The following is a 28,000-nucleotide window of genomic DNA, read 5'->3' as shown; positions in this document are numbered from 1 at the left end:
CACCCCTGTCTCACTGGTACTTTCATCCTGGCGAGTTTCTTTAAGGTTACAAATGCTTAGTGGGGGGGGGTAGAAAATCACTGGACTGGGAAATCACAATGGATTGGTCTGGTCTTGCTTAAGACGGATCTTAGCTAGTTCTGCTCAGAAGAACATTATAACGTTAATGTAGACACCAGGTGTGTTTTTGTTCTTGGATTATGAGGCATTTCATTAATTGAGGGCTGGATGGACAGCTCCATCTCTACTGCTGAGTCAGACAATCAAGTGACTTGAGTCTATGTTCTCCACCCCCTGCGCCATGCAAACATACCACAGCTCTGGTGCCGCTGTCTCAGGGTCCCTGCAATAGAGACCCCAAATAGGAGGATGCTGTGGGAGAGAGTGTAACTTCATTTCCTCGCAATGCTCTTAACGTCAGCCTCGTAACACAACTCTGACATGCTGTGTAATAATTACCGATGTCATACACATAAATAAATACAGTGCCCTTCAAAAGTTTGGTACACTTATGCTTTATTTTCAAACAAAATACTGGCAAGAATTCTTACTACACTTACACTAAAATAAATACGTACAAAACTCAAGAGCACAAAAATACACAAACTAATTTATGCTAACCATCTGAGCATATGTAGACGTCTGTGATGTCAGAGATACGGACAGTCCGTGATCCTGAAGTGGATTAAGCTTGAAAAGATGATGATGATGATATGGACAGTAGGGCTGTCACAATAACCAAGTTTATAGTAAATTTATTCTCAGAAATAATGGCAGTGAACAGCACTGTTAAATGCTAATAAATGTGTGCCACCGATATAATAAAAAATATGATCGCATAATAAATACACCCTTATACACACCTTTAAAGAGCAATGGAGGGTTAGAATATGTTAAAGATGATGTAGAAAAGGTTTAAAATGTTTAAATTTCCTAAATAAATAGACACTGTTTTCAAACAAATCGTTATAATGGCTCCAAAACGAGGAGAACAGAGTGAGGGCTTCAATATTGGTGACGTTCATTCTTATGAAAACAGGAAATGTCCATATATATATTCCATGGTAAGTTGATGATGTAATTATTGTGTAGGACCGGTGGACAGTAGTCTCACTGTAATTTGTTTGAGTGCTCGTAGGACTTGGTAGACACAGTCCTAGCAATAAATGTGCCATTCACTCTAAGACTCACTCACAAACAACTAGGAATCTCGTTTAAAATGTACATGTAGTCAAGTTTATTATAAGAAATGTTATGCTCCGCGCATGGCATCGGGTTTCAGACATCAGACAACAGCGGCATTCCTCAGAGAAAATGGCTTCAGGTTTTGGCAAAACACTCAGACAAAATGGCATCAGGCTAAGTGGCCACATGCACAGCAGGCTCAGACAAAACAGCTTTAGACAAAATGTCCTCAGGTGAAATGGCTTCAGATGTGGTGTTATCAGTTCTGTTCCAGATTAACATCTACTATTGCAGCTTTGTGGCAAAAAAAAAAGAAATGAGCCAATATGCTATAACCCCAGCTTTCACCGAACTGCCGTTACTGTGCTTCATGAGTGTTCTCAGAACCTGAAACCGTTTTCTGTGAGGAATGGGACAGTTTTGAGGTGTGAAACCCGATTCCGTAAGCTGCGTATGTGTTATAGGAGCCGTTGCAGTTGGCTGGTTTATAGGCACTCGTCTACTCAAACATTTTCTTTTTATAGTAGCAGTACTGTTGTTTCAGTATCAGTGATATTTTGACTGATAGCTGTTATGAAACATGGACACTGCAGTATATTATGAGAATATTGTATAGAGGCCATGATCTATGTGTTTTAGGTCCCAAGTCTCATTTATGTTGACCTTGACTATGGCTACCGACTGGCTCGACAGCTGTGGGAATATATCAGCGGCTTTATGAATGTCACAGGTATATAACCCATCTATATAAATGCCAGTAAAATTGACTCTCGCTCCCAAGGTTCAAAAGAGTTGATAAATTATTTAGATGTTCCTATGGCCTCTTGTGGGTGTGATTTAATTACATTTTAAGATGGATGTTCTTTGCTAGGCACCAGTTTAAGTTCCTCGCTTTCATGCCTGGTTTGTAATAGTTGAGTTTTCACTTCAAACTATTGATGATGAGGAAATCCCTTTATCTTCTTAATGTGGGTCTAATCTCTGTAGAGTGCTGCTGAGAGATTGGGAAACCGTATTAGATATAAAGGGGAAATGAGGCAAGGTGCTGAATGCTTGCGGAGCCCAGTCAGCCATACCAAACAGCTGTGCTTTATTTTCTTAATGCTTCAAGGTATTAATCCTAAATGGCTCCGATGCACCAATTCCTGGGGCACACAGTTGCCAAGTTATTATAGCTCACCTTGATTGTTTAATCGCTTACACATAACAAGGGCAAGCGAAGCCCATTACACTTCGCCTGTCCGGCTCCGAGATCCTGATCCGTCTATGACCACCGAAATGTCCAAACAGCACCGTCCTCTGACCCACACATGCAAACACCCGAGCTTCTGACCCTCATTATAATGTGACCTGGAGCCATTTGTGGAGGACTTGCGCTCTGTTGTGGCAGCTGTGGACCTGTGGCAGCTGTCTGAGGGAGAATAGCTTGTGGTAACGTTGACTCTTTCACCTACACATTACGTAGCAACATGCATGTAGACCTGTGTCTCACACTAATGAACCTCCTACCTGCTGCTGGGTGTCAAGGACTTGCATGTTATATAGCATACTGTGATACATACACAGCTTCCTTTTACATCTGTCTCAACCGGGCCTTGAACAGGTAGCCAGGAATAAATCAGTTTTTTAGGGTAAATGCACTCATTTAACCTACAGCATTTTAGCAGCCTTAGCCTTTTACTTCAAGACAGTACTGGGCAGCCTATCAAACCAATCCATATGTTGCAGTGCCAATATTTTTTTGTTTCAGAGCACAGCAGTGATGTAAATTGATGGGAAAGGTCTTCTCACAACACTCTTTGCGTTAGGGGGTAAAGGATCCCACTGTGTTGCGTAATGAAGAGTAAAAGACAGTTATCAACTGTTAGCCATATTAGCATTTTCAACATAAGATCTAATGGAAAACTGTAATCCTGTTAGACTCCAAAGCATTTCTCTGTTCTTGTTACCACGTCTGTTATTCATACACAGGTCATGAATAAGTCTGTAATCTTATCTGTGATGTACACTATGTAGGGAGTATGTGCCTTTTCGGGACACAGCCTGAGCCTTTACTGAGTGAAACGGACAAACATGGAGAAAATGCGTCAGGGATCCATGCTTATATTTCTGTCATTTTAAAGTCTAATTATCACAGCATTTATCAGAGTAAATAAACAGGCATATACAGTGCAAAGTGATGTCACTTTTCAACCCATGGATACATTTTTGTTTTTAAAAATAAGAAGGTTGTCATAGCTGTGAGATTACGCATCGACCGTAATAATTTGTAATGGTTGGTGTGGAATGTGGGTATCTTTTATGGTTCGGTGTGTGATCACAGCTGCAGTTGAGAAAGCCTTTATCAGTTATTTAGCCTATTTCTCCCCGGACCACACACTGTAAGCCAACATTAAGAAGATTATCCTCCCACACTTGTGCATCCCCTGCTGCATGAGGGGACCGCACATACCAACATAGTTACATGCACACTCTCGAGTTGGAAATCAGCCTATGTCTCATCAAACTTTTTCTTTTTAACGTATTTGTTTATGTATATATTTATTGTAATTATTTTTTAAAGCTGCTGTTGAGAATAGACATTTGAGGCTACAAATACTCCCTGTGGCTTTGTCTTACACCCACCTACATCGTTCAAGGTCCTTATTAGATTAGGAGCCTTAAGGGTGTTGTATTATATACCTGTTGATGACTAATATCTCTTATGTAAGCGAGGCTAGATTTAATGTAATTCAGGTCCGTGGAGCCGCCGGTCGATACTGACAAATGACATTGATCGGTGAAGTTCTTAGCCCTGTCAGCAGTCCTCGTGCACAGGATGCTGCTGATATTTTCATTCTGTAATCATGGAAGTATCATAGCTCGCTTTATATCTTTTTAATGGAGCTTATTGCTGTGTTCGGCCTTTCCCAGTGCTGTGCTGAGCACAAACAGCTGGCGGGAGTCTGAGCACCGCCGGCGTCTGTGAATTTCGTTTCTAATTACTGCCACAGAAGGAGGCTAACGTGATTGACAGTTTACTAATATTTATGGGGTAGAAAATGGAAAGTGATCCAAACGCCGATGCTCAGAAAGTCGTTTAATAAGGGCCCAAACAACTCATTGAGTTCAACTCATTACAGCATTAGCAGCGAGGCATATGCGAGTGTATGTACAGAAAAAAAAAGAAATGAAACGACAGCAATAAAGTGCAGCCAGCATGAAGGAAAGAACGTGTGCAGAATATCTCTATAGAAATGCGTCTTATAATTTTAGTGATATTCTACTACAAATATTGTGGGGTTTTTACATTAAAGGGGAAAATATCATTCCTTCATTTCCTGGCCATGGCAAGTAGGAAACTTTATTTGAATGCTGCAAAGTGAGGACCTGATAACACATACTTAGCATGTTAATAATGCAGGCCTTTAGTAGTATTTATATACAGCTTATAAACAGCTATTATAAAAAGACAATGACCCTTGACATAAATGCCCTGGGCGGCACGGTGATGCAGCAGGTAGGTGTCGCAGTCACACAGCTCCAGGGACCTGGAGGTTGTGGGTTCGATTCCTGCTTCGGGTGACTGTCTGTGAGGAGTGTGGTGTGTTCTCCCTGTGTCTACGTGGGTTTCCTCCGGGTGACTGTCTGTGAGGAGTGTGGTGTGTTCTCCCTGTGTCTACGTGGGTTTCCTCCGGGTGACTGTCTGTGAGGAGTGTGGTGTGTTCTCCCTGTGTCTGCGTGGGTTTCCTCCGGGTGACTGTCTGTGAGGAGTGTGTTGTGTTCTCTGTGTCTGCGTGGGTTTTCTCCGGGTGACTGTCTGTGAGGAGTGTGTTGTGTTCTCCCTGTGTCCGCGTGGGTTTCCTCCAGGTGCTCCGGTTTCCTCCCATACTCCAAAACGTTGGTACGTTGGTAGGTGGATTGGCGTCTCAAAAGTGTCCGTAGGTGAGTCTGTGTCGCCCTGTGAAGGACTGGCGCCCCCTCCAGGGTGTATTCCCCCCTTGCACCCAATGATTCCAGGTAGGCTCTGGACACACCGCGACCCTGAACTGGATAAGCGCTTACAGATAATGAATGAATGAATGAAGGAATGAATAAATGCCCTGGATTTTTGACAATTATTTCCATTATTTCTGATATAAAACCTAATTCCTGGTTAAATGGAAACCTATTCTTTCATTATTCAGCTTAAATGCATATGTTATGAATTCCCTTTGCACTGTACTGTGCAAAACTCAGAGACTGGTCCTCCAGTGCAAGTTTACATTAGGTATGTATAAGTATTAAAAATAATAACAGTAATAAATAATCGCATTTCAGTCTTCCACTATGTTAAATACGGAATCACAGCATTATATTTAAGCTTATGCTTTTATTCCCATATTCTTAAAACATAACTAAATATTACTTAATGGCCTTTTTTACATGTAAAATATGTACATTTTTGTGCAGATCTTTAGTTGGCCCTCCAATCAAGTATATAAAAAAGTAACTATGCTTTGTGTAGCATTTATAGTGCTGTTACTAATTATGATAATGTATGATTGGCTTGAATAACCATAACCATATAAATGACCATCGCTCCAACACTAACACACACCTGTATCCCCTCATTCCACTCACGTAAACATGTGAAAGAGTGAGCAGACAGCAGGAGCGTAGTGGTCACTAATTTTACAGCAGAGGACACACTGCCCTTTTGTTTTCTGGAGTGTGAGGGATTGAGGAGCTCAGGAGTCTGAGGCCTGAATTTAACAAACAGTTTAGGGGCGTATTTGTGAGCTTATTAGCAAACACAGCACAGTGCAGCAGGCATCTGTCGGAGAGGACACACACACACAAACCAAGTTATCATCCATATCAGGTCAAGGCAGGAGATTTAAAATCAAGCCGTCCCTGTTTTCTTGTTCTGACCAAAAAAGGAAGTGGTATCAGTGAGTATCTGTATTTGTAGTGGTCAATAATTTAATGGATATTCTAAACCTTGATACTGAGGTGCAGTAGAGCAATATCAGGCCAAAGAAAAATTGATCTCAAACTTTGTTTGTTGTTTACCTTATTGATTAGAAGATCAGCAGCCATTAGTTTGTATTTTAAATGCTTCTACTGCTCTGTCTTTAATGGATTATTACATACATTTTTTTGCCACATCATGTCGGGCTGGTTCGTGTCCTGAATTATTAACGCCATTAACGTTTTAAGACTGTCCGTAGTCGTGCAGGCTGAAGCCCAGCTGCTGTATGAGCACAGTTTGTTGCTCTGTTAGAATATCCAACCATAACAAATATAGCTTTTAAATGGTTTTATAGTGTTACCTTCGGCAACTTTAACAGAAAACACTAGGCCATGCTCGCAAGAGGACTACGGATAAATCAATGAGGCAAACTAACAAAATTAAGAGAAATGTGGTCCATTTTATTGTTTGCTCTTTAAAGAGTCCAGTGAATATAATGTTACTGACCTTAGTAACATGTTCATGTGGTCGTTTATTTATTTAAAAGCTAGGAAGCAGGCGAAACAAGTAGACGGATGGGGCTTTAGGTGAACAGTGGAAGGGGATGGGGTTGAAGATAGAGGCAGGGAGCCACATGAAAGGATCTGTGGATGTAATTGTTAGTGGATGTAATAGTCCATGTATGTAATTATGTTAAATACATTAAGTTGCTTATATTAAATAAGCAAATAAAAATGAAAAACATATATATAAGTGTGTGTGCGTGTGTGTGTGTATACAGGGTGGGCCATTTATATGGATACACCTTAATAAAATGGGAATGGTTGGTGATATTAACTTCCTGGTGGCCATTTTGGATCAATGGGAAGAGGGTCATGTGACACATCAAACTTATTGGGAATATCACAAGGAGACTTTTATACGAGATGTGCAGCACCTGAAACAGATACTGGAAGCCTGTGCTAGCATTTCTTCTGCGGTGTTGCTATCAGTGTGTGAAGAGTGGGAGAAGAGGGTTGTATTGACAATCCAACACAATGGGCAGCACTTTGAACACTTTGAAGTGGTCAGAAACTTGTAAATAACTCATGAAAGAATAAATTTACGTTAAAACCAAGCACACCCTTGTTTTTCTTGTGAAATTCCCAATAAGTTTGATGTGTCACATGGCCCTCTTCCCATTGAAAAAACAGAAGTTGGATCCAAAATGGCCGACTTCAAAATGGCCGCCATGGTCACCACCCATCTTGAAAAGTTTCCCTCCTCCCATTCCCATTTTATTAAGGTGTATCCACATAAATGGCCCAACCTTTGCAGGGATAGTGAAGCATCATCATGATTTTAAGGCTGTAATTTTAAGTTAAATATAATATGTAGTTTCCTGCCTTGCGCCCGATGATTCCAGGTAGGCTCTGGACCCCCCGCGACCCTAAATTGGATAAGCGGTTACAGATAATGGATGGATGGATGGATAATATGTAGTTTTCCTTTAAACGAATAAGCAAAATTCAGTGTAAAAATCTAAGTAGATATCTCTACCTTTGCCCAAAAGAGAGCAGAGTGGAAAGGATCAGTCCAGATCTGCATCATCACAGTCCACAGCCCCAAACCGGCCCACACACCCCTGGAGTTTGGCAGGAGACGTCAGAGTGTGTCGGGCTGATGCTGTGCGCAAGAGACAAGTGCTTACATGAGCCAGAGGTTAGGAAGAGGAAAAAGAGGGGGAAGCTACATCATTCCTGACACACGTGCTCAGTGTGATGCCTCAACATGGCGGCAGGGCTGTGCATGTTGTTGAAAAGACATGACTTTTCTTTATTTTAATTCTTTTTTTTCTGTCTTTAGGCTTTTATAGCTGCACTGGGGCTTTTTGATGTCCTTGTGTCTTCTGTGGCAGCTCCAGGTCCCAGACTGGGTAATAGCGAGTGGCAGCAGGGAAAATGGCAGACGATTACATGTGCAATGGGCTCTGCTATTCTGCTACCCCAGTGACAATGGTCCAGGGTTGCACACTTCAATCAAACGGCTGGATCATTTCAGTGTCATCAGGGAGGCTCAGAGAATGAGAGCATGAGAGAGAGAGAGATGTATCTCTCCAGGTGGTTTTCCCCACTCTGTATCTTACTGTAAGGTGCCTCACTGAAGCAGCTTCACTTCACTAGCTGATGTGCACTGGCTTTGCACCACTTGCTCCTCTCCTGGGCGTACCACACATATCGCAGAATAAGCAACCATAGATGTTTAGTTGTTCTACAAGCACCAGCTGCTTTCTTATGGTAGGAGTTGTACTCGGACTGTCACTGTAGATTTTATTTACTTTAGTTGCATAATATTGTTAATTCTTTCATTCGTTATCTGTAACCCTTATCCAGTTCAGGGTCGCGGTGGGTCCAGAGCCTACCTGGAGTCGTTGGGCGCAAGGCGGGAATACACCCTGGAGGGGGCAGCTTCACATGGCAACACAGACACACACATTCACTCACACACTCACATCTACGGACACTTTTGAGTCGCCAATCCACCTACCAATGTGTGTTTTTGGACCCAAAACACAAAACCCACGCAGACACAGGGAGAACACACCACACTCCTCACAGACAGTCACCCGGAGGAAACCCACGCAGACACAGAGAGAACACACCAACTCCTTACAGACAGTCACCCGGCTGAAACCCACATGGACACAGGGAGAACACACCACACTCCTCACAGACAGTCACCCGGAGGAAACCCACACAGACACAGAGAGAACACACCACACTCCTCACAGACAGTCACCCGGAGGAAACCCACGCAGACACAGGGAGAACACACCACACTCCTCACAGACAGTCACCCGGAGGAAACCCACGCAGACACAGGGAGAACACACCACACTCCTCACAGACAGTCACCCGGAGCGGGAATCGAACTCACAACCTCCAGGTCCCTGAAGCTCTGTGACTGCGACACTACCTGCTACGCCACCGTGCCGCCCCTATATAACATTTACATATAAATAAAATTTAAGACATTGATTTCTTCTGTTTTTTTTTTTTGTAAAATATCAAAATAGCAGTAGAAGATTTGACTTATTTACATTTAAACGTTACACGAAAATGCTTCAAAACGTACATAATGTACTGGCCATGAAACATAAATTATGGATAGAAATTATGGATGGAATTATTGTTATACAACAAGTGACCTATGCTTGAAATACAAATAATCTACTCATGTAAACTGGCTCTTAAATGAGAACCATTCAAACTGGGATTCCAAGCTGTCTAAACACGGGTTTGAGTGGAAATCTGTCCTTCGTCAGTGTCTAGTCTTTGAGCTGCAGTGTCGCCAGCGGTGCAGCTCTGTCTGGGGCTGTGTAGAGTGCTGTGAGGTTTGTGAAAGGTTCTGCTTTGACGAAGTGTGAAGGTAATTCCTCTCAGCATTTGGATTTGAACCTGCAGCCTCCACGTTTCAGTCGCTGACTCACTTCTGCTCTCTGCACTGGCCCTGAAAAAACTGTTTATGGCACAGTCAGGTGTGTGTGTGTGTGTGTATATTATCACTGTCCAATCAAAACATGCATCTGCATTAATGTCAGCAGCTGTCCTTCTCATAATGTGAAAATTTCATGGTAATGGACCAATAGAAATGCTCAAATTACTCTGAATAATATATTTTTGCATTGACTTCCACTGAAAGTTAAGAAGGTTATTTTTTCCTTTTCCTCTAAAGTTACTGTTTTGGGGATAAATGGACGGCTATGAGATATGGTCCATAGATTATTGATTTCCATATTTTATATGGTCAGAAAGATTAGGTCTCATTGGTCTCTGGCCAGAAGACAGATTAGACTACTAATGTGATGTTATATCTTTATACACATTAATAACACCGGTGACCAAAGGCTTGATGCCAAATAGTCTTCTGAGCTCTGACAGGAATATGTTGTCAAATATTTGAGGTATTTTTTAGTTGAATAGAAGAACAGTACTGTACAAAGGTTTTAGGCACCTGAGAAAATGAGGTTTATAAAACTGTTATTTATCTGGCACTTATAATTACAATAAAAAACACTCTAGTGCACATTCTCTCCGGGTGACTGTCTGTGAGGAGTGTGGTGTGTTCTCTCTGTGTCTGCGTGGGTTTCCTCCGGGTGACTGTCTGTGAGGAGTGTGGTGTGTTCTCCCTGTGTCTGCGTGGGTTTCCTCCGGGTGACTGTCTGTGAGGAGTGTGGTGTGTTCTCCCTGTGTCTGCGTGGGTTTCCTCCGGGTGACTGTCTGTGAGGAGTGTGGTGTGTTCTCCCTGTGTCTGCGTGGGTTTCCTCCGGGTGACTGTCTGTGAAGAGTGTGGTGTGTTCTCCCTGTGTCTGCATGGGTTTCCTCTGGGTGATTGTCTGTAAGGAGTGTGGTGTGTTCTCCCTGTGTCTGTGTGGGTTTCCTCCGGGTGACTGTCTGTGAGGAGTGTGGTGTGTTCTCTGTGTCTGCGTGGGTTTCCTCCGGGTGACTGTCTGTGAGGAGTGTGGTGTGTTCTCCCTGTGTCTGCGTGGGTTTCCTCCGGGTGACTGTCTGTGAGGAGTGTGGTGTGTTCTCCCTGTGTCTGCGTGGGTTTCCTCCGGGTGACTGTCTGTGAGGAGTACTGTATTAAATTTTGATTGAGGATGAGTAGTTGATATGTAGCTGTGCACCAGTTCTGATTCTTTACCAGAACGTGGATGTTGGACAAACTTTGACGTTCAGCTTGGAGAATGACTAATGCAATGTTCTCCAGCGGTGCCGCGTCCTGTGGGCTGTGATACTTTGAAATAATCTGGATAGTCTGGATTACCTGAAAGGAGCCTGAGTAATATCGTCCAATGCTTTGGCTGTATGTGTGACCTTGGGATCTGACTATGTAGGTTCCCCTGTCTGACTAATGTCTTGTTTGAGGTGATGTTATAGAAGAAAAGAAAAGAAAAAAAACAGTCATTCTATCTCTGAGTTTTTCAGGTTGAGGTCAGATTGTTGCTGTGGGAAGATGTGATCTTGATACGGTAAATTGCAGGAAAAGAGAAAGTGAGGGAGAAAAAAAATCACTCCCACCTGCTTTCTGTGGCAGCGCAGTCTCCATCACACTGTGATTTAAGAAGATTGGTCTCATTTGTGTAGGCCTGTTTAATATGAATGAGGCTACCTTCTTCTGGAGAACAATATGACTCATATATAGCTCACTATAGACGCGAGGAAGTGCTGCTAATGCATTTTTCCTTGCTTCTTTCTTCTTTCTCCTTTCTTCCTCTGACCAGAAGGCAGTGCAAGGAAGGCTTACCGTATCTCGGAGACCTTTAGATATATATATAAAAAAGTTATCAAGTCAGCATCATGGTCCATAACACGCACAAAGATTTGACCCCACGTCATCTGTAATCAGATGAAGCCGCACAGTGTCTTACAGCATGCTCTGGAAGACGATAAGAAAACCCCCGGGGCCTCGTGTATAAGCTGCAGGCCGTGGTGCGCCTTTGTAAATGCTGTGGGGGGAATATTGATGGAACAGGCGAACGTAAGGTCCTTCAGAGTGACACGATTCTGCAGCAGGACAACTATTGCTCCAACGCGGTGCACTTTTGGAAGCAGGAAAAGATCTTTTATCGCCGGAAGATTTAAGGGGGCGAGTTTCTTAGGTGTGTGAAATAGATACCCATGTACCCTGTGAGCCAAATACAATTACTCCTATCAAAAACAAAATCTCCTGCCCTTATAAATCTCTCCAGAGGGGAAGAAAGATAAGCTTTCAATATGAGCCTCTCCTCTAATCCTGCAATTAAATGAAACCACCAAGGATGCCCAGATAAATGCTCCCACTCTTATTGTGTGTGAAGATATTGAGGGAAGCTTCTCAGGAGTTGCAGCCACATTTCTTGTTCGTAGACTTGTAAGATCAGCAGAAGCTGCCCACTGGGACCCCGAGCAACCTGTGAGGAAATGAGTAGCGTTAGCAGTGCTTTGAGTACGGGAGGAGAGTTTAAACACTTTAGAATTTCTGTAGTTTCTACTCTCCCCATGTTGAAGTTGAAAGATGAATCGGGAGCTGTGTGCGCTTTTCTCCCTATGGTTTAAAATTAAAGTTTAATTTGGGCTGCTGCTGATGTCTTTCTGCCTGGTGAGAGAGAGAGAGGGACACGTTAGCTGTGATGCTTCCCAAATTCATGTGGACACTACAAATGCTCATGTTGCTGGTGTGTTTGTGAAGTGGGACTTTTAAGGAAATACAGGAAAGTAAATATTCCCATTCCACAGCCAGACACAGAGGGCTAACAGGGATTAAATGGACCCCTTATTAAAAACACAGATGCTCTCCTGAGGATTCCTTGATGTGGAGAAAGAAATGGAAATGGGGACTGATATTTAGACGTGTAACAGTGTTATGATCTGCTGCAGTCATTCTCCACTATCTTCTGTGAGGGCTCCACTGGCTCTATTCTGCTTTGGGGAGGGTTTACTTTAAAACCAATGCTGTGTTTTTTATTTATTTTTATTTTAGGATAAAATACAGTTTGTCCTGATGTGAGAGGCTTCTATCCACAGGTCATGAGGGTCACAAAATGGATTGATAAGTAAGGTGATAGTAATTGCAATCGTTAGATAATTGCATTGTTTTAATAACAGCATCTACTCCTTAGTCTATAACTAGAATCTAACATTTCTATACGTTATCTTACAATAACATTATTTCTCCCTTCTGTTTAACGATTCAGGCAGAATATACAAGCCCCATTCCCAAAAAAAAAGTTGGGATGCTGTGCAAAATGTGTATAAAAACAGAGTGCAATGATGCACAAGTATGTTACTGAAGCCTAAAAACAGTGCAAAAACGTGTTGAAATGGAAGATGTTTTTTTTAAACATGCACATTCTGAATTTGAAAATGTTCCAACTGTGTTGGGATGGGGTCAACAAAAGCTTGGTAAAGATGTGTATTGCTGAGAGTGGTCTCAGAGAGACAGGGAGAAAATATAGTGGGAGGTTCAGCTTTTTGGGAAAGACAGCATGGGAAGTGAAACAATTCAAGAATCACATTTCTCAATGAAAATAACAAAGAACCTGGTTATTTTTTCATCTGCAGGTACATATTAGCCAAAGAATTCCGAGAAATCCCTAAATGCAAGGGGCAAGGCCCAAAGCCGATATTGACTGGCTGTGATCTTCTGACCCTCAGATGGCACTGAATTAAAGCCAGACAGTGGAAAATCACTGCATGGGCTCAGAAACACTTCCCAAATCCATTGTGAGAACAAAGTTTGTCACTGCTTCCACAAATACAAGGTGAAACACTGTCATGCTAAGAGGAAACCAGATATAAACAGGAGTGTCTATTTCTGTAAGGCAGTGCCAATCCACATTCAGGACGGATTTTAACAGCATTGCCCCTTGGTAAAATAGAGGTGCTGATCTAGTCCATAGTCATTGAAAATATTTGGCGCATTATGAACAGAATAATGCTATAAAACAGGGACCCACTCTGCTGAGCAGATGAAATCCTTTATCAGGCCTGAATGGGGGAAATATTTCACATTCAAAACGACAGCTATTGGTCTCCTCGGTTCCCAAACATTTGCAGGGTCCATCCCAACTTTTTTTAATTTCCAATTAAAAATGGGCATGCGTTTTCTTTAAAATCAGTGAAATTACTCTGTTTCAACATTGTGAAATTTAGCCTTTATAAAAAATTCAAATAAAAATACTGTTTTAAGGCTAAACACCACTTAATGGACCTCCATGAATATTTCACATTATTTTAGTTACTGACAGATATAAGTATGAATTCAAATGAAAATAGCAGTTTAATTTGCTTTAAAACAGACAATTTTATTAAATTGACGGAAAAACCCGATCTTTCTACGGAAATTCTTAAACGCAACCGTGACGTCACTGGTGGACAACAGCTGAACAACGCCGCGGTAAAACACCGTTATGACTGACTGTTATGACAGTATCTAGCTAAATAACCAACATTATTCATGACAATAGCCTAGCAATAAGCTAAACTCAAATGTAGAGGTACCGTTATTCTTGTAAATGTGATCGAAGTCGAACTCGAATTCATCCGACACTATAAACCTCCGTAATGCAGCTACGTAGCCGAGTATAATCTGAGCCACCGAGTTTAGCGAGTCAAGCTAACGCTAACTAACACCAACTAAAACAGGCGAAGTGAGTGTCCTTACCCTGTTTACCTCCATGTTACAGAGGCTCTTGAACACCTTTCGTTGGTGTCCTTACATGCCCATATTGTTGGAAAAGCGCCAGTGAAATGAGCTACAGATAACGGAGTGAGCGGATGGTCCTTTCCAAAGTGCCCGTTTAAAGTGGACAAATTTAGTCCATTTTCTGGATATTTTGGGATCTTTGGGCCATTTGTTCACAGATGTCCCACTGTACATTGAATGATTGCAGCCACAAACAACACACCTTTTCCTCATTTTGCATTAAATTAAGTGCAGCTTCTAGAGTTGTTGTCCACCATCTACGTCACAGGCAAGACGCCTATTAGAGTTTCCCAACACCGTTGGGGGGGGGGGGGGAGACCAACGATCTTTTAAACCTTATTCCTTCAATTAGTAAGAAATAACATGTTTTCTGACTATCAATAAACACTAGTTAGGAACTCAAACTCCACTGTATTTATTTGTTTAACACTTCGCTGGTGCTTAGCCTTTAAAGCATCTGCCCATGATCGTCTTAATTTAGATTTTACACAGCGTCCCAATGCTTTTCTGGAAATGGGGTTATATGTGGAAAGGTATATTGAGTTGCTGTTGCTAAGCCAGCATAATTCAACAGCGAGAAAGGTATTCAGGTGTGCTTACGGCATCTTGCTCTTCTGTTCTGTCCCTGCGCCTGCAATTCTAATGTGTTTTTGCATCATCCTATATGTGGAATGGTGTTAAAAACATTACAGCTCTGCGGTGGTATCAGCATTGGAATTTTTACTGCTGCCAGCACAAACTGATCCAGAATGATTTTAGAACAGGCCGCATTTATACCGCTGGCTGTGTTTTCTTTCCAGCATCAGTATTCAGTTTTGATGTTAACAACTAGTTGCACATTACACTACGGGGATTAATTGTGGTTTGCTCTGAATACACTTTCCTTTTCATTGCTTTAGAAAGTTGTCATGAACATTTTCAGTAAGCGTAAGCATGGTTCGCTTCTAGGGCAGCACGGTGGCACAGCAGGTAGTGTCACAGTCACACAGCTCCAGGGGCCTGGAGGGTTCGATTTTCGCTCCGGGTGACTGTCTGTGAGGAGTGTGGTGTGTTCTCCCTGTGTCCGTGTGGGTTTCCTCTAGGTGACTGTCTGTGAGGAGTGTGGTGTGTTCTCCCTGTGTCTGAGTGGGTTTCCTCCGGGTGACTGTCTGTGAAGAGTGTGGTGTGTTCTCCCTGTGTCTGCGTGGGTTTCCTCCGGGTGACTGTCTGTGAGGAGTGTGGTGTGTTCTCCCTGTGTCCGTGTGGGTTTCCTCTGGGTGACTGTCTGTGAGGAGTGTGGTGTGTTCTCCCTGTGTCTGAGTGGGTTTCCTCCGGGTGACTGTCTGTGAAGAGTGTGGTGTGTTCTCCCTGTGTCTGCGTGGGTTTCCTCTGGGTGACTGTCTGTGAGGAGTGTGGTGTGTTCTCCCTGTGTCCGCGTGGGTTTCCTCTGGGTGACTGTCTGTGAGGAGTGTGGTGTGTTCTCCCTGTGTCTGAGTGGGTTTCCTCCGGGTGCTCCGGTTTCCTCCCACAGTCCAAAAAAACACACGTTGGTAGGTGGATTGGCGACTCAAAAGTGACCGTAGGTGTGAGTGTGTAAGTGAATGTGTGTGTGTCTGTGTTGCCCTGTGAAGGACTGGCGCCCCCTCCAGGGTGTATTCCCACCTTGCGCCCAATGATTCCAGGTAGGCTCTGGACCCACCGCGACCCTGAATTTGATAAGGGTTACAGATAATGAATGAATGAATGGTTTGCTTCCTCAACAGGACTATGTCAGTAGGATGGCTACTATATATACAGTGTGTGTGTGTGTGTGTGTATATATATATATATATATATATATATATATATATATATATATATATATATATATATATATATATATATATATATATATATATACACACACTTTTCCTTAAAATATTCTTATTTCATTTAAATGGAATTGAAATGTTGAAGATTTCCACTGCACCTCTTGGATGTGTTTGTAGAAGTTAATCGCAGCGGGAGTGCTATTCCTCACCGGTGTGTGATCCTGTGCCCGTGTTAACACCTCATGGTGCTGTTTCAATTTCAAAGAGACTCCCTCGTATCCTCAGGAGCTTGCGTCAGTGTCGTGCCCTCTATTCAGGTGGATCAAAGCTCTAGCCGTCGGAACACGTCTGTGAACTAGGTGCTCATCCCCTCCCTGGAAAATGGAAAGTTTATTTTTTTATTTAATGAAAGGATGGATAGGAGGGGGGGGGGCATGTATTGAATCCTCTGGCCTAAATAAATAGTTTGATGGTTTTGTTAGAAGGCTCACGTTAGCATAAAAAATGACCCGCCGAGGTTGTGTGTGTGTGTCGTCGACTCCGAGAGGCGCAGACCCCTGGGAGTCCGAGGTAAGGCCGATGCAGAAGCAGGTGCAGAGCTGAAGCAGGTGCTCTCTGTAACAGAGGGGGTTATTTTTAGGGGGTCCTGTTCTGGATGACTGTCCGTATGCGAGGTGCAGACGAGCTGAACCTTTTAATGTAGTGCACAGTCAGGGTCCAGTTTACAGGAGAAACACAGCTGCTGAAAACAGCACCGAACCGTTTGTCTTTGGAAAAAGCATGTTTTTAGTGGGTGTGAGTGGGGGGTGGGTGATTGAGGATGAGTAAAACATGGAGGATGAACACAGTTATGAGTATGAGCCACATAGATGTGTTTAGTTTGATTCTATCAGCTACTAATTTGCTGTACGTTGCTTTAAATCTGCAGCTGAATCCCAAACGTCTTCTAACCCTCAGGAGTCGCTGATCACGCTGGCTCAACCAAACCTCGCGACGGTTTCTAGACGAGACCCAGGCTTTGCGCTTGATGTTCATTATAGTTTTTTTTGTGGGAGGAATAAGTAGAAACAGAGATATCATCATTTAAATGTGATTGAAATAAATCATGCTCCCGTGTGAGTAAAAGTGCACGAAATAGGACGGGACAGGCGCTGCGTTTATTCTAATATCGTTGTCATTTTCTGGATTATGAAGAAACTTTTAAAAACTTTTAAAGCAAGGTGAATACCGTGAGAGGAGTGGGTGGAGGACTTGCTGGATGAGAGAGAGATATAAAGAGAGAGTAAGGGAGAGAGATGGCTGGGAAAAGAAGAATAAAAACAGCCCGGTAAACTATGTTTAATGTGGGGTAGAAAGACAAAATAAGCCAAGACTCCTAAGGTACCTAAGGTACACAGTACCTTCAGCAGCTTTGGTACATAATTTTGGAAATCCTTGCAGGGCCCCTATGGATAAACCAATTAGCCGCCAACTAACAAAAGCAACAGCTAAAGTGGAACACTCCAAATCCCCTCAAGAGCTTCGACTGTAACAAGAACCCACAGAAATCATGGAGAGAGAAAGGTGAGGAGAGCTGGCTACAAAGGAGTTGAATCATATATGACATTTTGCATAGAAACATATAATTCATTCATTATCTGTAACCCTTATCCAGTTCAGGGTCGCGGTGGGTCCAGAGCCTACCTGGAATCATTGGGCGCAAGGCGGGAATACACCCTGGAGGGGGCGCCAGTCCTTCACAGGGCAACACTCACACATTCACTCACACCTACGGACACTTTTGAGTCACCAATCCACCTACCAACGTGTGTTTTTGGACTGTGGGAGGAAACCGGAGCACCTGGAGGAAACCCACGCAGACACAGAGAGAACACACCACACTCCTCACAGACAGTCACCCGGAGGAAACCCACGCAGACACAGAGGGAACACAACAAACTCCTCACAGACAGTCACCCAGAGGAAACCCACGCAGACACAGGGAGAACACACCACACTCCTCACAGACAGTCACCCGGAGGAAACCCACGCAGACACAGAGGGAACACAACAAACTCCTCACAGACAGTCACCCGTAGGAAACCCACGCAGACACAGGGAGAACCCACCACACTCTTCACAGACAGTCACCCGGAGGAAACCCACGCAGACACAGAGAGAACACACCACATTACTCACAGACAGTCACCCGGAGGAAACCCACGCAGACACAGAGAGAACACAACAAACTCCTCACAGACAGTCACCCGGAGGAAACCCACGCAGACACAGAGAGAACACAACAAACTCCTCACAGACAGTCACCCGGAGCGGGAATCGAACCCACAACCTCCAGGTCCCTGGAGCTGTGTGACTGCGACACTAACTACTAGAAAAATATTAAGTTAAATGTGTAGTAAATCAGACCAATGTATTTAATGGTGCTTTAACTGGAAAGAATAAGTTAATTGAACGTGAATCCTTTACCTGTTTAATGACCCTGAAAACATACCCTAATCAGCTTCTATATCTCTGTTCATTATGAAATTCTGTCTCGGTGTAAAGGACATTCCTATTCTTCAGATGAAGCTGAACAGAGTAAAATGCAGATGTGTGTTTGGACAGTGATGAAATCTCTATTATTCATTAGTAAGTACCTGTTCTTTTAGATTTTAGAAACTCTTCATAAAGGCATGGGCATTTTGTCTGTTTCCTGTTTTCTCTCTAGTCCTCCTACACAAGCAGAGACACTTGCACTGAAAAACAGAATGTGGCCATGCAGGCGCGTGTTCGTGTGTGTTTTTGAGTGTGTGTGTGTCTGTGTGAGGGTAAGAGGGAGACCAAGAGAGTGGGGTCATGACTCCTGCATGCTGCTTCCCTCAGAATGATGGTGATAAGTGACCCAGACGCTCTGACCACCTGCCCTACCTGCTTCACCTTTCCCCCTGACCGCCACTCACACACCTGCCCTGACCCTTCCACACACTCCACAGCCGCTCCATTCATCCATTCACTTATGCCTTTCTGAGATAAAGCTTGCAATCTGTTCACTCAAGAGTCGTCTATTCAGCACACCTTTTTCCTGCTAATGTGATTTTATTCTAGCGAATATACCCCAGTCCAGCCCTGCGTCTCTGCCCACACTCTCACTGTTATCTAGTGTGATTCCACAGTCTCACACTGACAGACCACACAGTGAATTGATATAATCGACAGTCACTTCACACAGGGGTGGCACCACGCATCCAAAAGTGGTCTGGCAAAGTTTACGCTGCTGGAATCATGTCTCTGAGGCATGAGTTGTTTAGATGCATTTAAATCTTATATCAAAATCTTCATAACTGAAACACAGGAAATATTTAACAGACACTGCTGGCTTTGGAGGCGTCACGGTGGTGCTGCAGATTAGTGTCACAGTCACACAGCTCTAGGGACTTGGAGGTTGTGGGTTCGAGTTCCTGCTTCGGGTGACTGTCTGTGAGGAGTGTGGTGTGTTCTCCCTGTGTCTGCGTGGGTTTCTTCCGGGTGACTGTCTGTGAGGAGTGTGGTGTGTTCTCCCTGTGTCTGCGTGGGTTTCCTCCAGGTGACTGTCTGTGAGGAGTGTGGTGTGTTCTCCCTGTGTCTGCGTGGGTTTCCTCCGGGTGACTGTCTGTGAGGAGTGTGGTGTGTTCTCCCTGTGTCTGCGTGGGTTTCCTCCGGGTGACTGTCTGTGAGGAGTGTGGTGTGTTCTCTCTGTGTCTGCGTGGGATTCCTCCGGGTGACTGTCTGTGAGGAGTGTGGTGTGTTCTCTCTGTGTCTGCGTGGGATTCCTCCGGGTGACTGTCTGTGAGGAGTGTGGTGTGTTCTCCCCGTGTCAACGTGGGTTTCCTCCGGGTGCTCCGGTTTCCTCCCACAGTCCAAAAACAAACGTTGGTAGGTGGATTGGCGACTCAAGACAAGTGTCCGTAGGTGTGAGTGTGTGAGTGAATGTGTGTGTTGCCCTGTGAAGGACTTGCGCCCCCTCTAGGGTGTATTCCTGCCATGTGCCCAATGATTCCAGGTAGACTCTGGACCCACCTCGACCCTGAACTGGATAAGGGTTACAGATAATGAATGAATGCTGGCTTTGGACAGTAAATAAACATCCATTGAAAGTAAATAAGTTTTTAAGGAATATTTTCCTTTAAAGTTAATTTTGGAGATTTTATGATTGTGATTGGACAGTGACGAAATATAACGTGTCCTAACATTTAATAGTGACCATTAGTTTGTGCTTCACATTTACAACACTTACCAGAACAGAATCAAGATTAGTGTGAGCAGCACAGTCCTCTTAGATCAAGAATTTAATTGGTTATTCCAATTTTAATTCCAGTTGGTTAGTCACACTATTAACCGGTTTGCGTCTGGAAGTCAGTGCAGAGAGTGGCTCTGGAGCGGTTCGAGTGAGTATTTCTTTTACTAAAGACCTGCTTAAACAGACCCAAAAAGTGGTGGGGCATTGCCCCTGACGTCACATCATGGGTACAACAGTGAAAAATGCAGAGAGATTGCCCATGTTAAATGTGTGTTATGGTTTTTCAGGTGGTTGCTAGGGTTTTCAAGGTGCTGCTGTGGCATTTCCTGTGGCCATTCGAGTGTTGCTTTGCGGTCTCTGTTTTATGAAAGATGGTATTTACAGTGTAGCTAGGATGATGCTAGATTGTTGTAGTTGATTTTAGTCGTAGTCAAGATCGTAATATGGGTTTTTAATTGAAGAACACATAACTATTTACTGTTAGAACATAAAAGTAACAAATACAATCAGAGGCTTTGAAAAGTGTCCTTGTTGGTACAGTGTTATATTTTTTTAATGAACATTTTCATGCGTGAGTGTCCTGCTTCAGGGCGGTGGAATGATGCATCTCCTTCATTTGGGACACCCCCCTTCTTCCTCCCTCCCTCATAGTGGTCTTCCCTGGTGTAGTGGAATTTGGTTCCCACTGTGCCCTGGAGCATGGCGCCTCTCCCTCTCCATGTGAGTCCAGTGTAGGAACAGCGTCCTGCTCAGATGTTAAATGCAACGGCCCCTTGTCTCAGCCTCTCGCTGTTCCCCTGGTGTAGAGAATATCAGCCAAACGCCCCCGGCTTGGCATTAAAACAAACACACACACCCCTCTTCCACCCACACACACACACACACCCCTACACGTACACAGCTCTCACAATGCAATAATACCATCTCACATGCTTACTGTGAGCTCCTGTGACTTTGGAAATGAAAAGCAGTTGCTGTCTTACCCAAACTTATCCAGATAGTTATATTTGAAATAAGAGTGGGCCATATGACAAAACAGGATCTGTGTTCTCATTTGTGTGATGTCTGGAGTTTTATTTTTCTATGTTCTCAACAACCAAGAACCTGAAGATCCACAGAGAGCAGCACTGTGCCATCACCAGCTTCAGTTATTTCACTCGTGTTTTGTTTTAGAGGCTACAGATGCAAGCTACATATTCAGAGCTCTGGTTTGTGGATAAATGGGTCAGGGACCTATACTTACATTTGTTTCGTTTTAACATCTAACCGAGGACAAAAAAAAAAGTACAAACCAATTTAAACCTCACAGAGTGGTTTGAGTAATAATTAAATACCCAGTATGAGAGCTACTCTACACATTTTAAAAATATTTTAATATATTTAAAGGCTAAGCACCGGCGATATGAAAGTGTCAAACAAATAAATACAGTGGAGGTTGAGTTCCTAACTTGTGTTTATTGAGAGTCAGAAAACATGTTATTTCTTACTAATTGAAGGAATAAGGTTTAAAAGACCGTTGGTCCCCCCCCCCCCAACGGTGTTCGGAAACTCTAATAGGCGTCTTGCCTGTGACGTAGATGGTGGACAACAACTCTAGAAGTTGCACTTAATTTAATGCAAAATGAGGAAAAGGTGTGTTGTTTTTGGCTGCAATCATTCAATGTACAGTGGGACATCTGTGAACAAATGGCCCAAAGATCCCAAAATATCCAGAAAATGGACTAAATTTGTCCACTTTAAACGGGCACTTTGGAAAGGACCATCCGCTCACTCCGTTATCTGTAGCTCATTTCACTGGCGCTTTTCCAACAATATGGGCATGTAAGGACACCAACGAAAGGTGTTCAAGAGCCTCTGTAACATGGAGGTAAACAGGGTAAGGACACTCACTTCGCCTGTTTTAGTTGGTGTTAGTTAACGTTAGCTTGACTCGCTAAACTCTGTGGCTCAGATTATACTCGGCTACGTAGCTGCATTACGGAGGTTTATAGTGTCGGAGGAATTCGAGTTCGACTTCGATCACATTTACAAGAATAACGGTACCTCTAAATTTGAGTTTAGCTTATTGCTAGGCTATTGTCATGAATAATGTTGGTTATTTAGCTAGATACTGTCATAACAGTCAGTCATAACGGTGTTTCACCGCGGCGTTGTTCAGCTGTTGTCCACCAGTGACGTCACGGTCGCGTTCGAGAATTTCCGTAGCGAGCTCGGGATTTTCCGTCAATTTAATAAAATTGTCAGTTTTAAAGTAAATTAAGCTGCTATTTTCATTTTAATTCACACTTATATTTGTCAGTAACTACAATAATGTGAAATATTCATGGAGGTCCATTAAGTGGTGCTTAGCCTTTAAGTTAAAAAAAACAATTAAGGCTAAATGAGCCTTCAAGCTTTTCACAACTGGTGCCTTTAAAATGCTCCTCACATCTCTTTATTAACCGCAGTTCCTCAGGGGCCGAATGATTCCGAAGTGGCATCATTCAAAGACTATTTTATAGTATAATACACATTATTTGCCTTTTTAATATTTGATATATTTCTTAATACTTGCAGTAGTTAATATTTGTTTATAGAACTAGTTCTCTGTGGATGTTCTTTAAAAAAAAAATCACATTTACAAACAGTGCCTTGTTTGAAACCATCGTTGTTCTACACATCTTCTTTCTGTGTGTTTACTTCATATTTAGGCAGGTGTTATACACTGGCGGTTGCTGTTTACATGTCCTTTATAGCTGATTTACTCTTTTTTATGATCCATTCTCAGTCTGCAGGGTTCCTGAAGTGATGAAGATGCTCATGATATACTCACAGAAGTGTAGTGTGGCGCAGTATTTATCACAGTAACAATACCCTGTTGTCATATTGCCCACCCCTATTTCAAATACATGCTGTTGTCACTTTGCTGTTGAATACAATGATGACTTTGCATGTAATTTACAGCTTGTATTACATTATTCAGAGGTGCATTTAAAAATAAAACTACATCATCCCCTCCCTAAGCCTGAATGTTTGTAGCAGAATGCATGATGTGCTGTGAATGATAAGCAGATGATGGAAAGTTGGATTGACCTCAAGGATCTAATCATGTGAGAGAGTGTTTTGGAGCCTGCTGGTGTTCATTATTCTGAATGGGACCGACTTCAAACCCACGAGAGTCACTTTTGATAATGACAGATATGTTTGGCCGAAGATGAAAAAGAGCCTCCTGTTCCAGTCCATTTCTTCTCACGGTGCAGAGGGAGAAAATGGAGACCAGCAGATTCCTTAAACAGCCAGAAAACAAGCTAATGTCTAATAAAACATAACTTTATTTTGCCTAAATCCCTCTAAACTTTGTCTAAATGTCTTTTAAACACTGACAGCAAATGCTTTCTGAATAACTGACTGTCGTTATCCACTATTAAAGCTGTCTTTTAAACTTTAAAGGCAACAACGATAATGAGAGATTGCAAATGGCAAATAAGAAAATTCCATTCAAATATGCCCGGCCCGTAGAGGAGTGGCTACAGGAGAAAGGTAAACTCCGCCATCCTTCAACTTTCATTTTCCCATGATTCCCCATCAATAACTCTCAGCTTATATCAACAAATCTTACACCCAGATTCTTCATCCAGTCATTGCCTTTCGTTCTCTCTCTCTATCTCTCTCTCTCTCTCTCTCTCTCTCATACACTTTTGTCTTTCAGTCTGTCTTCTTTCCTGCTGTTTTTGGCATTTTAATACTCACCCTTTCTTCCTCTTTCCCTAACTTGCTTATTCTCTCTCTCTCTCTCTCTCTCTCTCTCTCTCTCTCTCTCTCTCTCTCTCTCTCTCTCTCTCTCTCTCTCTCTCTTTCTCTCTCTCTCTCTCTCTTTCTCTGTTTTACTCTCTCTCTCTTTCTTTCTCTTACTCTCTCTCTCTCTCTTTCTGTGTTACTCTCTCTCTCTCTCTCTCTCTCTCTCTTTCTCTGTTTTACTCTCTCTCTCTTTCTTTCTCTTACTCTCTCTCTCTCTCTCTCTCTCTCTCTCTTTCTCTGTCTTACTCTCTCTCTCTCTCTCTCTCTCTCATACACTTTCGTCTTTCAGTCTGTCTCCTTTCCTGCTGTTTTTAGCATTTTAATACTCACCCTTTCTTCCTCTTTTCCTAACTCACTTATTCTCTCTCTCTCTCTCTCTCTCTCTCTCTCTCTGTCTTACTCTGTCTTTCTCTTTCTCTCTGGTCCCGAAGAATGCATGTAAATATTAAACCTCCGGTTAAGTTGCTAATACTTGTCTATGTTTTACAAAGAACCAGAAATAAAGAAAAAAGAGCCTTTGGCAATTCTTGTAAATGTTCTGCAGATCTGTTACAAATGCCTCAGTGGTCCTGTGCTGTGAGTAAATCTTCCATAAAATCAGTGTTAAAGTTAATGCTAAAAACATTATAAGTACATCATAAATAGCCTCAGTCTTTCTTTTAGTAACGTGCCTTCTTTGAGTCTTTAATCATTTAATCACTGTTTTCTTAGTCACGTCATTAGAGAACCACACATCGTTTAAATGTTTATACACAGTGACACCTTTCAACAACATCATTCACATGTTTGGACACTCTTGTCGTCATAGTTACAATCAAATGAATATATATCTTTATTCAAACTGTCAATTTTTGCGGAGCAAGGAGAGCTCAGCCAATGCATAGTGTAATAAGTCACATATTATAGCCGTTTATTGATTAGCCACCTACCTCAAGACATCAGGACTTTCAATACAAAGCATTCTGGACATTACACAGGTTCCCCCCCCCCAAAAAAAATGCATGGCATACACTCTTGTTTGTTTGTTTTTAATCGTTATTAATTATATTTAGACTAAACCCCATCTTAATGTATGTATTTAACAATTTATAGTTAAACAGTTACTACATTTGAAACATTTGATAATCCGCGTTGTCTGCTTCAGCCGTTACTTCAGGGATATTTTCTCACGTAGACTCTTTCAATTCTGCCCCCAGTTTACGGCCTGACCTTTAAACTTTCTATGGGCTGTATGGCATTTTGAGAGGTGCTCTAACGTAAAACAAGCATTAATCTCAGGTGCTGAGCTCTAGAGGAGAGCCGTGTGGAACGGCGTTGACCTGCTTTTCTAATGAACGTGTTTGGGTGTCCCTTCTCTCCTCTCAGGGCGGCAGTTAACGATATTCAACACTCAGGCCACCATCACCATCGGCGGCGCTGACCGCAAGAGGCCGTTCCAGGGCCAGCTGTCTGGGCTCTACTACAATGGCCTGAAAGTGCTCAATATGGCTGCGCAGGGCAACCCCAACGTCAGGATCAACGGCAGCGTGCGGCTGGTGGGAGAGGTGCCCTCCGCGGGGTCTGCTCGGACAACCGCTCTGCCTCCGGAGATGTCCACCACTTTCATCGAGACCACCACCACCATGTCAACTACAACAACCAGAAAACACCGCTCGCCACATACGATATCGGTACCACCGCAATGACACCTGCACTGCTGCCTGCACCCAAACACTCGAGCACCGAGCGCACACACTTTTCTTGAGATCTCAGGTGTAGACCCAAGGAATGTTTGTTTATAAAGAGTTTCTGTTCTAAAGAGTAATTCCACTGATTTTATTGTATTTAAGATATTTTTAAAAATAGCTAAATTTATTAAATTTTGAAGTAGAACATTTCAAAAGGACGAACAAAACAGCTCTAGGTCAAATTTGGTATTTTTTCTCCTGGGCTCCCCCTACAGTCAAAGAACGTACATCCCTTTAACAACACACTCCTGAAATCAAGGGTTAGGTGGGGATTCTTGCTGACCTCGAGGTTATATAGTGCAGTTTCTGCAGTGCTGAGCCCAGAGTAGCAATGGCATAGGTTCTATTCTCTGTATTACAGCTCTGTATTAAAGCTGTCATTTTATGGTATTGCTTTAATTATGGGCGGCACGGTGGTGCAGCAGGTTAGTGTCGCAGTCACACAGCTCCAGGAATCTGGAGCTTGTGGGTTCGATTCCCACTCCGGGTGACTGTCTGTGAGGAGTGTGGTGTGTTCTCCCTGTGTCTGCGTAGGTTTCCTCCCACAGTCCAAAAACACACGTTGGTAGGTGGATTGGCGACTCAAAAGTGTCCGTAGGTGTGAGTGAATGTGAGTGAATGTGTGTGTGTGTCTGTGTCTGTGTTGCCCTGTGAAGGACTGGCGCCCCTTCCAGGGTGTTTTCCCGTCTTGCGCCCAATGATTCCAGGTAGGCTCTGGACCCACCGCGACCCTGAATTGGATAAGGGTTACAGATAATGAATGGATGAATGAATGAATGCTTTAATTATACTTCATTAAGAAGTAAAAGCACTAAAAGTCAGATTGGAAAATGAAGAACCACAAACGTATAACAGGAGGTAAAAATATATGTTTGCATCCCTTATATATCCTTTATACTAAAGGATATTCTTTAAACTCTGTCCCACAAATAACACCAAGGCCGAAATGAAAGCTGTGACTTTCTGTGGGGTGTTTAATGGCAGAAAGGGAAAGGAATATAACTTAATGACTTGCTGCACCAAGAGAAACAATCTAATTGTTATCCTGTAGATTTCTGCACTGTGGCTCCATGCACTGCTTCAGGTTTTAAATCTGAAGCTGCGAAGTTTGAATATGCAAATAACATGCTGTTTTTTTTTTTTCAACCCGCCACATAGCCAGGTGTGCGTGAACGACTGTCAAACAACATGCAAATGACAGTTCAGCTTCTGTTGTCAAACAGACCATATGACCACCGTCTGGCTTCATGAGGCTTGAACGTTTTTCTGACCTTATTTCAGCTCTGTTGCTTTATTGGCTCCAACAAACTAATTTTCTGTTCTTTTGAGATGGAAACACACACAATATTTTTGTCTCTAATAACTGCACACAATAAAAGCACACACAACAACAGTGTAACAGAGGAAGTGTGACACTGCAGTGTTATGGCTTTTGTATGTAATTGCATGTAATGATGTAATACTGTTAAGATACGTTTGTGTGATTGCATAAAACTGAAGTAACCGTGGGCGGCACGGTGGTGCTGCAGGTAGGTGTCGCAGTCACACAGCTCACACAGGAGTGTGGTGTGTTCTCCCTGTGTCTGCTTGGGTTTCCTCCGGGTGACTGTCTGTGAAGAGTGTGGTGTGTTCTCCCTGTGTCTGCGTGGGTTTCCTCCGGGTGACTGTCTGTGAGGAGTGTGGTGTGTTCTCTCTGTGTCTGTGTGGGTTTCCTCCGGTTGACTGTCTGTGAGGAGTGTGGTGTGTTCTCTCTGTGTCTGCATAGGTTTCCTCCGGGTGACTGTCTGCGAGGAGTGTGGTGTGTTCTCCCTGTGTCTGCATGTGTTTCCTCCGGGTGACTGTCTGTGAGGAGTGTGGTGTTTTCTCCCTGTGTCTGCGTGGGTTTCCTCCGGGTGACTGTCTGTGAGGAGTGTGGTGTGTTCTCTCTGTGTCTGCGTGGGTTTCCTCCGGGTGACTGTCTGTGAGGAGTGTGGTGTGTTCTCTCTGTGTCTGCGTGGGTTTCCTCCGGGTGACTGTCTGTGAGGAGTGTGGTGTGTTCTCCCTGTGTCTGCGTGGGTTTCCTCCGGTTGACTGTCTGTGAGGAGTGTGGTGTGTTCTCGCTGTGTCT

General features: G+C 43.1%; 1 protein-coding gene across 4 annotated transcripts in view; it reads left to right on the top strand.

Moving 5' to 3' along the window:
- The window catches only part of nrxn3a (neurexin 3a), a 456,671-nt gene that overhangs the window by 384,304 nt on the left and 44,367 nt on the right, over positions 1-28,000 (top strand). For all 4 annotated transcript variants that reach the window (XM_066675785.1, XM_066675768.1, XM_066675777.1 and 1 more), the window contains 2 exons: positions 23,819-23,908; positions 25,532-25,836. In XM_066675785.1, coding sequence (XP_066531882.1) covers positions 23,819-23,908; positions 25,532-25,836 — 395 coding nt within the window. The remainder of the gene's footprint in view (positions 1-23,818; positions 23,909-25,531; positions 25,837-28,000) is intronic.

Source organism: Hoplias malabaricus, chromosome 1 (genome assembly GCF_029633855.1).
Source record: "Hoplias malabaricus isolate fHopMal1 chromosome 1, fHopMal1.hap1, whole genome shotgun sequence".
In the NCBI taxonomy this organism is placed as follows: Eukaryota; Metazoa; Chordata; class Actinopteri; order Characiformes; family Erythrinidae; genus Hoplias; species Hoplias malabaricus.
The sequence above is the reverse complement of the archived record's forward strand: the minus strand, read 5'-3'. Positions and strand labels throughout refer to the sequence as shown.